General features: G+C 42.6%; 1 protein-coding gene across 2 annotated transcripts in view; it reads left to right on the top strand.

Moving 5' to 3' along the window:
- Nucleotides 1-6,061, top strand: part of ASIC2 (acid sensing ion channel subunit 2) — a 483,092-nt gene extending 477,031 nt beyond the window's left edge. For both annotated transcript variants that reach the window (XM_042476899.1, XM_042476898.1), the window contains exons 9-10: nt 2,622-2,690; nt 5,074-6,061. In XM_042476899.1, coding sequence (XP_042332833.1) covers nt 2,622-2,690; nt 5,074-5,175 — 171 coding nt within the window. In that variant the 3' untranslated portion in view covers nt 5,176-6,061. The remainder of the gene's footprint in view (nt 1-2,621; nt 2,691-5,073) is intronic.
- Nucleotides 6,062-12,057: the final 5,996 nt, after the last annotated feature.

Raw genomic sequence — 12,057 nt, 5'->3', positions numbered from 1 at the left:
TTGTACATAGATAATTAAGAAGACCACATACTCAGAGCTCTTAACCAGTCCAAAGAGGGTTGGTTTGAGAGCAGGACGATTTAAAATTACTAAAGAAATCCCCTCCGTGAATGAAAGTAAGGATAAATGATATATATTACTTTAAAAATGCAATTGTGATCATATAAGAGGGAACAAATTATGGAGAAATGATGCTGGTTACAGAAAAGGAACTGGTAATTTTAAAAAAATCTTCCAATAGAGAAGAGGACCTGATCACTGAAGTAATGCTGCTCATGTCTGTGAACATGGACAAACTCATTCAAGTGCCAGAGGCTGCTTTAAACCAAATATGGGAAGGATGAAAATTAAAGGGACAGAAGTCCTGGGGAGTCTAAATAATAATTGACCAGTTTACATTTGGCATGCTTGTGCTGCAACTGTGTTTTAGCTCAGAAATAATTGCCATGATTCATGCCTAAAAACAGACATAAGGACAGTACAGAACAACCAGGCAAGGCATGAAATTAGTTCTCTGGGTGCTCCATAAAGCTAAGCAAAAGAATGATGGCCAGTCTGGACATCATGGCCCTGTGATGGCTCTCTGTATGAAGAGCTCATAAATAGAGCCCCTTCAAAGAAGGAAGAATTCATTTCCCCTTCCTCCCTTCCTCCCTTCCCCCTCAGTCTATAATTTTTAAACAGTAAATTGAATCCCTCTGCCTTATGTACACACTGTTTAGCTCTGGCCCCCGTTATGTCAACAAATTTGTGGTAACAGGTGGTGATGATGGAAAATTGCAGCTTGGAAAATTACTTTTTAAGAGCAATTTATTCCCATAACTTCTTACAGTGTTTGAAAAGCAACCCATTGCCATTACTCAGTGCAAGGTTGTGAAAGCAACTCACTACATCACCTGTTGCACTCCTTTTATTCTATTATTCTCTGTTAGCATTTTGAAAAGGAAAATAAGATTAATTGGAATGGCATAAAGCCTGCATATTTTTTTGTCAAAACGTATCTAAAAACTTCCCTCCCTAGTAACATTTGAAAGGTAACTAGAAATTATTACTTGTCACAACAATAAAGTGCCTTCACCCTTTCCCATTGTTACTTTTGAAATGTAACTTCATTACACCCTCAAACACACACATCATAACTGCATTACTTTTAACCACTTACTTCCAAACTCTGGTAATAACACAGAAACATTATGCAAAGTCCTAGAGGTATAGAATGTTTAAGGTGCACAAAAGGTTTAAATCTTATAAGGAGGACCTCTTATGGAACCTTACCTTTCCAGCCTCATTTCCACATTTGCAGTAGTAGAAAGAATAATCCTAACTGGTTTACAAGGTTGGTTTAAGGCTGTAGTACTCTACGTGGTGTCCTCCAAACATTTTGTACTAGGCAGTTTGGCTATATGATGATGGAGGTTATCATCCAAAAAGCCAGGCAAGTACCACATTGGGGTAGGATGTTGTAAGGGTGGGAGGATGGCAGGATCGGAACTTGGAAGGAAGGAATAAGATACATGTAATTCTTCCCCCATCCCAATGTATCCATGATTTTCTTGATACCATCATTGCTATTTTTAAAACCTTTATTCCAGAATAAATTGCTAAGCAAACAGGAGCTGGAATCCCGTTAGTTGCATATGCAGGTGTAAGTCAGCCTTATACCTATAGGGATCCCTGGTGGCACAGTGGTTAAATGCCAGTACTACAACCACAAGATTGTGAGTTTGATCCCAGGGCTCCAAGGTTTACTCAGCCTTCCATCCTTCCATAGGTCAGTAAAATGAGTACCCAACTTGTTGGGGTCAACTGGCTTACAGACTGTAAACTGCTTAGAGAGTGCTGAGTTCATTGATAAGCAGTAGAGAAATGTAAATGCTATTGCTACATATGTACAGTGGGCTCTTGGTATCTGCTGGAGTTTGGTTCCAGGACCCCGCATGGATACCAAAATACGTGAATGCTCAAGTCCCATTATATGCAATGGTAAAATGGTGTCTCTTATATAAAACGGCAAAATCTGGCTTTGCTTTTTGAATTTTTCTTTTAATATTATCAAGCCATGAATGGTTGAATCCATGGATGCAGGATCTGTGGATACAGAGGGCTGACTGTATGTCTCCTTTTAGTCAAGGCAGAGATTGCTATTCCCTTCCTCCTTCCACACCAGTCAAAGCCCCTCCTCAGTTTACCATAGAGTCACTGCAGCACCCACTCCCATAGCCATTCCATGCCTGGTGACTGTTGTGAGGGATCAGGGAAACATCTGGCTGTGTCCCCATATTGAGGCATGAAATGATTACTCATCCACTGAGACCTCCAGAAGCCCCCAAGTGGACCTTAATGGAGGATGTAATCATTTTGTGTCTAGCTATGAGGACATAGCCAGTCATTTCTCGGATCTTCCACCACTCTCACCTGGCACAAAATGGCGGGGGTGGGAGGCTCTATGGTAGGTCCAGTGATCAAGGAATGGTCAGCTGAAGCATAGTTCCACACATGGAACTGCTGTGCTACACTGATCCATACAGGACTGTGGCCAAGGCTTGTTTTCCTGTAGCCAAGAGTGGTTCAGTTGTGCCTGTTTTCACAGATGGCCTTACCCTTTTTCTAATTTCTTTTAGCTACTCAAGGAGAAATTGTTAGACCTTCTTGGCCAGGAGGAGGAGGAAGGAAGCCACGATGAAAATGTGGTAAGTAAAGACCAAGGCCTCCTGCCAGACTTCTAAAGCTTGAAATACAGAGCCTGGAAAAGTTACTTTTTATTACAATTCAAGCCAGCTTGGACACTCACTTCTGGGAGTTACATTCCAGAAAACTAACTTGAAGTGCAAGAGCTTCTTGAAGTTATTCCAATGACTGAAAGGAGACAATTTGCACATACAGTACTTGGAAGCTGTTCTTTTTTTCAGTTTCACATTGACTTCATAGGATTCTGAGCGTCAGAGCTGTGGAACAAATGAGTCCTGATCATGATACAACACAACCTTACATCAAGGTTTCTTGGGGTCCAGCTGAGGGCAGCATGAAATGTCTTTCTAAAAGGAAGAAAAAGATGGAAGGACTCCCTCTAGTCTGCCCCAAAACAATCTTACCTTCAGATCCCCAGCAGCCTCCTTTTAGGCAAATGGCTTTTAATTTTTCAATGCTGTAGGAAATGCATTCTTTATATGTTAACAAGCACTCTCCCTTTTTCTGCCACTTCCTTATGTTTCTGGCATCCTAAATGAAGTTTAGGAGTAGTGGAGCCCTGGCTGAAATTAATGTTAGGTAAGGGGAAGGATCATAACTCACTTGCTCAATAGAATTATCTCCTGTAGAATTATTTTTTGCTCTCAAAATTTACAGGTTTCATTTAAGTCATCCCAGTCAACAGAGCAGAAACTTTCTGGTCTATTAGAATGAAATCCAAAGGAACAGTTTTAAAATGCCTTTTATTAAAAGCTAAGCAAGGTTTTCAGTGCAGCAGCCAAGCTTTTGGGTTATGTAGCTTCTGACTCTCTAACTACACAATTATAGGACCTGAATACCACTTTAATAACCATGGCTTCATTCTTTGGAATCCTAAGATTTACCAGTTATGAGGTATTTAGAATTCTCTAGCAAAAAGCTCTAGTGACTCACTAGACCACCAATCCCAGGTTTCCATGAGATGTAGCCATAGGAGCTCAAGTGATATCAAAGTACTACAATTGCAGAGTGTGAAAAAGACAGGAACATCTCCTTTGGTAAGCAAGACTGGATTTCTGTGTGGAAGAACTGAGTTGCATTGAGTTTTGGCATGCTAGACTCAATTTTTTTTAACTCCAATTGTCTTTTGTGCCAATTGGTAGGATCTCTTGAATTCCAGTAATTTAAAAAACAAAAACCAGAAACAGAAACAGAGCCGATTCTGCAAGGCTGATGTCTACCCAAAACTGGACTAGGTGACCATTTCATATATCTAATAAAATAGGTTCTGGCCCACAAAAGCTTCTGCCACAATAAACTGGCATATGGCACCACAAGAGTCTGCTGTATTGCAACTGTACTTTGGGAACTCCTCCCCACAGAATCTATAGGTGTATTATAGAAGCAGGCTGGGACAGAGATGGACCATCATCCATTGGCAATATGGGAAACAGTTGTTATCCAGATCTGTTACTGATCAACAGAATGCTGTCTTTGTGAACTTGATGGGATTTCTAAAACTGTGTTTACTTTATGTTTGTCTAGTGAAGTACCAGAGGTGTCAGGAGGATTTTCTGGTTGTTTTGAGCTTTAAAAAATAGCTGCATCCATCATTTGGTGTCAAAGGCAAAATAGCTGTTAGCCAGAGAAATATGAAGATAGATGAGACAAGCCTTCCTCAACCAGCTGCCTTCCAAATGTGATAGACTGTCACTCCCATCATCCACCATCACCCACTGTGAATTCTGAATTTCTCCCCAGTGCCTGCAGTGCCAACCTGGAGTTTGAGAATTTTAATGTGAAAATCACAGGCAGAAGCATATAAACACTACTGAGCTGTTTTGCTTCGGTGAGAATCCAAGCTTGCATATACTGTATCCCCTAGATCTTTTTTCTTTCTTTCTAATTTGTTTTAGTTCTAGATGCCTGATAGTCTGAGGAAATGGATTCCCCATCTCCTGCAGACAATCCCTAAGCAATCATTTTAATAACTAGTGTATGTAGAACTAGGAAGGGAAAAATATTGTCCTCCAAATGTTGTTGAACTGTAACTCCAATAATCCCTTACCATTTGGTGTGCTGGCCAGGGCAGATGGGATATGTACTCTCAACAGAGGTGCCACAGGGTCACCACCCATGGTATAGCACATTTTATGTAAGTCAGTTCGCTTTGAGAAATCCCTAAAAAAGTTATTACAGTATTACTGGAAGGCAGGCCAGTACTGTTATGCCAAGGCTGCAGATGGGTTTGATCAGCCTAGCAGAAAATGGTTGCCTAGGTCATCTAGAGAGTTCATTGCTGAGGTGAGGTACTCTCTTGTAGCAGCTGATTTCTACCAATTTCTCTCTCTCTCCCTCTCCCTCTCCCTCTCTCTCTCTCTCCCTCCCCCTCCTTTTCTTTGGCAGAGCACATGCGAACCCTTGCCCAACCACTCAGATCCCATCAGCCACACTGTGACAGTCCCCCTGCAGACTACACTTGGCACGTTGGAAGAGATTGCGTGCTGACAACATTCTCTGGACAATACCACAAATGGCCAGACAGCAGAAACTGTACCCCAGGAGTCAGGGAATCGACACCCAGGTTCCCTGCCATGGGATGGGGGTAATGGCTGAGGAATCCGCTATGCATCCAACTCTTCTCTTTCTCTCTCTTCTTGCCAAACTACAGCAAGAGACGCCTGGGACTCAAACGGCCCCAACCTGTTCATGGAGGGATGGTGGGGAGGAGGAGGAGGGTGGGTAAGAACCTCAAGCAGCAGACACGGGTTTTTGAACTGTACAAATCCAGTGACCAAGGAACCATAATTTCACATAGACTGCCAACAACTGTACAGAAGACTCCTGCATGCCAGTCCTTTTGATGGCAATATCTCACTCTTTTTTTTCTTTACAAGCTGTGTCTCTGTCTTAACCGCCATTTACTTTTTTTCCACAACAAAAGAGGAGGCCACGACACACATGTCTACCCTCCACCTGCAGAAACAAAACAAGATCACAGTAACTTAACAACACAACAGGCTGAATTAGAAACAAGCCAAGGTCCCACTTCCAGGTCTCCCCTTCCTTTTTGTCTTTGTCTGAATCTGCGACCGGGCCTTTGAGCTTGGCTCCAAGAGGCCCTTTTGTTGGGCCGGCTCACATGAGCAGCCAAGGTGAGCAAACAAAATGGCTCACCCTGTTTACTGCCACAGACCACCCTTCCATCCCCCCCCCAAAACACACCAGCTCCATTGGCACTCATCAGCCACAGCTACTGTCTTGTTCAGATTGGCGTGTCATGCCATGTCAGGACTGGGGACCCAGGGGAGGGGGAGGGGGAGGCTGGGTTCAAGGGCCATTTTGACCTACCCTGCTTCCTCATTCTTAACAGTGCAATTAAAGGTGGTCTTGTGGAAGGGGACCATTTGTGTCATCTATTATTATTTCCACTTTCATGGCCTGTGAGCAAGGATCTGTTTCAAGACCGCACACTTAAAACACACACTCATGTGCTAGCTGTTTCACTAGGCAGAATGAGACAATTGCCTCTGGCAGTGACATACCCACTGTGACCATCCATTGCTATACCTCCTGAGGCATGGGGCCATTCTGTTCTCATGGAGGAAAGAGAGCTGTATATGTCACACTATCTGTCTTGCTCCTTTTCAACTGGCCTACCATCCAGCGGCATGGTGAGAGGACAATGTCAACTTGCCAATACTGAAGCAAATTCATTTGAGATGTGGTGCTGGAAAAGAGTGCTGAGGATACCTTGAACAGCCCAAAAGACAGAAACAGATGGGGAAAAAATACCCCCCCCCTTTTCATACTATTTATCACAATTCTCTTAATATGTTTTACGGTCGGTCCTCGGTATCTGCAGGTGATCCATACCAGACACACACACACACACACCACGGATACCAAAATCTGGGGATGCTCAAGTCCTAGTGTCTCTAATGGCAATGCAGCTACATAGCTGTACCACCATTAGGGACAACTGCACTGAAGCCTGCCTGCCTACCCGCTTGCCCTCCTCTCCAAGGCTTCTGCCCTGAGCTTGGCTTCAGGGGCAGTTTGGAGGTTGAGGCTAGAGGCCCGTCAGCCAGATGGAGCTGAAGATGGTGCAGGGCTGGGTCTTGGTTCTTCTAGCCCGAGAAATGACTTCCTGGGCGATTCCAGGTTAATTTTAAGAAGTATAAACTCTCCCAATATAATGCTTTGGGCTTTGCTGATAATTGTCACCTCCATTTCGGCTTGTTCTGTTATTTTTAAAGGATGGTTTGCAGTGATTTCTTGAATAAGCACTAGGAGTCTTTCAAATAGGGATATAGTAAAACAACCAAAACTAATGGGGCTTGCCAAAGGTAGATCACTCTAAAATATCTGTATACACTAACACAGAGAGTGGTGGGGGGGGGGGGAGTGGAGAGAAGAAAGGAGGGAAGCTATCCACAAATATTCAGGGGGACAATTCTAGGAGTATGGAGCAGTGGTTGAAAAAGGATGAAGCCAAGCCAAGGAAGTGGAAAATTTTGGATGGGTGAGAAGCCTAGAGTTCCTAGAACGCAGATCTTGAGCAGGCTGGTAAAAAGAAAAAAGGGTTGAAAGATGGGGGAGCTAGGTTGCATAGGGCTTTGTACTGAATCCTAGGAGGAGTGGACTGGGCAACCAATGAAGAGGTGTAAAAAGTGGGTTTACACAATCAAAAGGACAAGGCAAAAAGATAATCTTAGCATCAGAATGTTGAATGGAAACCAGAGGACTAAGGTGAGATAATGGAATGAAAGATCAGTCAAAAGAAGATTACAATAATCAAAGTGGGAAATGGTTGAAGCATGAACTAAGGTCTTAGCAGAAGAAGCAAAAAGAAAAGGACTGATTTTGGCAATATTAAAAAGAAAAATTCAACATGATTTTGCTACAGCTTCAGTATATAGAACAAAAGATAAAGAGTCAAGAATAAAGCCATGACTATGCGCTTCCTTCACAGGTTAAATGAGAACATTATTAACTGTGATGGAAAATGTATGTTGTAAAGAATATTTTGGAGAGAAAACTAGTTTTAGGTGAGGATGAAGCACTGTAATATTATGTTTGATGTCAGAAAAGCATTCTGGAGTACAGCTGAGTATCATCAGCATAAAAATGATATAGAAAACCACACAAACGGATAAGATTACCTGAAGATATTGTATTAAAGAGAAAACAACAAAGAGCTGAGAACAAAATTCTGTGTAACCCCTACTGAAAGGGGAAAAGAAGATACAAAAACTCCAAGAATTAAATGAGAGATAAGATGTGAGCCCAATGAAGAATGAATTAGTAAACCCTAGGTCATGAAGTGAATCCAACAAAAGAGGAGTTTGAGGAGTATTTGAGGAGTTATCAGCACCATCTCTTCGTATAATTGACATTTGCCCATTGTTTTAAAGAAGCAGACATGACACAACCTCTGCACATGTACATAGTACATCTCTCTCATGACTGAGCCACTGCACCCTGTTAACCATCAGGGCTTCCTTCCATGGCAAAATGCCATGTATCCTATATACGCTTGTCCACCTCTTACTGAAAACTAGGTACAGCTTTTAGCGCTCCTGTCAAGTCATTTCCAACTTATGGGGACCCTATTATAGGATTTTCCTGGCAAGATCTTGTCAGATGAGGTTTTGTCATAGCCTTCCCCTGAAGCTGAGATCATGTAACTTACTCAAAGTCACCCAGTGTGTTTCATGGCTGAGTTGGCAATCAAACCCTGCTCTCTAGAGTCATAGTCTTAACACTCAAACCACTATGCCATTCTGGCTGTCTATTCTGGGACTACAGCACCATTTAAGGCCAAACAACTACTACTTATTGCAGGGATTCCCTGGATGTTTTTTGAACCGCAGTTCCCACATCCCAGTACCATTGGACATGAAGGTGGCACTGATGGGAACTGCAGGTCAAAACATCTAGCAGGCCAAAAGTTTCCCCAAATGTCTGGGCTACGGTCTACAGTGGCACTTCTCTACCATGAATAAAACTTTTGTTATTACTCCATACCTGACCACACATGCTTTCATTGTTGGTATTTCCATCCCAAACTGCAGCCCTATAGCCATGAAGCAAAATGGTAGTCAACTGAGGATTTATCTACACTGTAAAAATAATGCAGTTTGTCACCACTTTAAGTACTGTGGCTCCATCCTATGGGATCCTAAGAGTTGCAGTTTTTCAGTCTTCAGCCTTCCCTGACAGAGTGCATGAAAATTGTGCAATTGCAATTAACATTTTCACATGACGTTGCCATTAAAGTGCCATTATCCTGGGAATAAACAGGCAATAAACAGCAACAAATCATTCACTGGGAAATCCCATGAATGATTTGTTGCTGTTTATGGCCTGTTTATTCCAGGGATAATGGCTCTTTAATCACGATGTGTGTGAAAATGTTAATCGCGATTGCACGATTTTTACGGGATAATCACTGTTTAAACCCCTGATTTTCTCCATGTGATAAAGTCCAGAGTCGCCTGGTGGAGATGGGCTGCATCTATTTATTACCATTGGATCTAAGCAGGTGATACCTAGTACAGAATAGAAATGCAATGGTCTGTGATGGTATTCCCTCATCACTTTTCCTCTTCCAGCCCGCCCCAGGATAGTGGTTTGTTGTTGCAGGCTAATAACTTGGCATAGTGGTTTGAACACTGGTCTACAACTCTGGGGACCAGGGTTCAATTGCTGCTAGGCAATGAAACCCACTGGGTGAACCTGGGTTAGTCTCATGCTCTTAGCCTCAGGGGAAGGCAATGGCAAACCTCTGAAGAAATTTTGCCAAGAAAACCCCATGATAGTGTAGGGTCACCATAAGTCGGAAACAACTGGAAGGCACATAATAACAACAATGTAACTTCTGTTTACAAGGCCAGAGGGAAATCATGATTTCCCCTATTTTATACACAGTAGATTTGAGGCTAAAGGTTCATAACCAGTTAGGTCAGTACATCATGTTTTGGCAGACATTTTAACATGAGGCTTCCCAAGCCACTCTTCTTTGCAGTACTGTGCATAGTTGATGGTTTCTGTAAATAACAAGCAGGGAATTTGGCGGCAGCAGCAAAATTCAGCATTTTGGGAATTTCAGGGCTTAATTATAGGTTTCATTTCATTTAGAGTGTACCTTTGGTATCCACTGGGGTTTAGTTTCAGAGCCCCCCCCCCATGGATACCAAAATCTGTGGATGCTCCAGACCCATTAAATAAAATGGGGTAATAAAATGGTGTCCCTTATATAAAATGATAGAATTAAGGTTTTCTTTTTAGAATTTATATATTTTTGAATATTTTCAAGCTGTGGATGGTTGAATCCATGGATAAGGAATTTGTGGATACAGAGGGCCAACTGTATTAGGAAAACCTAATGGCACCTGGTGTTCATTGGTAGTCTCTCATCCAAGTATTAACAAGGGCTTTAGCTTCCAAGATCAGATGACATCTGGTGCCTTTAAGGTATTTAGGCACTCTGATCTTTAAACTAGTAGAAAGCCATAGAGGTTTTGTATGCCCTTAGCCCTGATAACCAGTTATGGAAACATTCAGCAGATAAAGCCATACATAGGGCTCTGGAAAATCACTTGCCAACAAACACCGAGAGAGCATTCTGTTAAGGGAACAAGCCTGGTCCAGGAAGCATAAACCAAGCTTTCACAATAGTCATTTGGTGTTGTATACATTTGTGATTTTTTTTCATACACTTTTCTTACACTTCATTCACCCCGTGTCTAGCACAGGTGAGAAACTGGGGGCTCTCCGGATGTTGCTGGATTTCCAGTTCTCACTGGCTCTGCCAAGATTGGACATTCATGAGGATGGTGGGATGTGCTGTCCAACTTGGAAGGACAAATGGTTCCGTATTTCTGCTAAATGGAAGCATCTTTGGTTATTGAGAAAAATAAGAAAAAGCTAGGCAGGGAAAGAAATGTTCTGTTCTCAGACAAATACTGTATTATCGTGCTGTTGTTGTTAACAAAAAAGGAAGCCTGACAATACATAGTGTCAGTCTCTCCAGGTTTTCCTCTTTGCCTTCCTAATAATGTCTCACATGTAGACACTGCCCCTTAAAGGAATTAGAGCACATTGCAACAAGAGGATGTCAACTACTGTGCTGTTTTATAGCTGGAAGCACATTTATTCATCACTTCTGTCCTCTTGCCTTGCTTTTCACCCTAATTCCTCTGGCACTTTTCAAGATCCGTGTGCTTATTCAAAAGCCCATGTGTGCATGTGGGAACTGATGCATGTGGGATTTTGTTTTTAATTTTCAAAAATAAGCAACCAGCATGAGATAAAATAGAGGGAATGCATGTCAAATATTTGGCTAAGGGCTGTACAATTGCTGTGCTTGCTAATGGAAGACAACCACATGGCTGGTTTTCTATTAGGCCAGTGCTACTCAGAGTGATTCCACCTGGGTCATTGGTTGCTGATCCCTGGAAAGTTTCCTGGACAGAAAGAAATAGTTGTATTCAATGGGCATAAATAGGGTTCTGAATTCTGGTACTTTGGGAATGAGGGATTCACCAGTCTCACACGCCAGATAGATTAAGATGCACTGCATTAGGCCATGGCTGGGAATCATGTGATCCATGCATCCACAAACCACTTTTATGGCTTTTTGCCTCATCCCCAACCCCAACCAGCCAATACAGAAGAATTCCCCACTCCTTGAAGACACAAGACCAGTGATTCTTCTTAAAAGGAAGGTGCAGGGCCTTGGTTTGTTGCTAGGAGTGGCACCATTTTTGGTGCTTGGTTTTTGGGTTTTGTTTGCTTGTTTGCTTGTTTCAGAACCAGAAATGGACATTGGGTCACTTTCTCTTGTGTACACCTAAGAAGTGAAATTACATTTCAGGAGGAAGTACTAGAACATATAGTAGGTCCTCAAGGAACAGGGGTGGCTGCCTTCAAAGTCCTGCGTGACTGTTCCCTGAGTGTGTACTGGACCTGGATGCACTGGACCTTGAATGGCACTCTAGAGGCCATAGCACAATCCCTCAACAACAGTTTGGGTGGGCAGGTGGCCAGGGAGGAGGGCAAGACAATTCCCCACACACACATACTAGGTGACACCAATCTCAGCAGCAGCACTGTTTCTTTAGAAGAGGAGGCAGGTGGCATAGGAATCAGCATTATTTTTGTTTGCAGCAGTTACCTCCCTCTACCTAATGGAAGGACCAGTCCTGGTGCCCAGGGAAGCACTTCCCTGGTGTCCAGGGAAGAAAGAAGAACGAAGATTCACACTGAGCAGTGGACATTCAGACAAGCTGAGTGACAAAGGTGAGTGAGGAGTTTATCAGACAAGGGAAATTGGAAGTATAATCCAATGGCAATCCAAACGCAATCATGGGGTTTAACGTTATT

The sequence above is a fragment of the Sceloporus undulatus genome, chromosome 6 (assembly GCF_019175285.1).
Source record: "Sceloporus undulatus isolate JIND9_A2432 ecotype Alabama chromosome 6, SceUnd_v1.1, whole genome shotgun sequence".
Taxonomy (NCBI): Eukaryota; Metazoa; Chordata; class Lepidosauria; order Squamata; family Phrynosomatidae; genus Sceloporus; species Sceloporus undulatus.
Note: the sequence above shows the minus strand (reverse complement) of the source record. Positions and strands in the feature narration are given on the sequence as shown.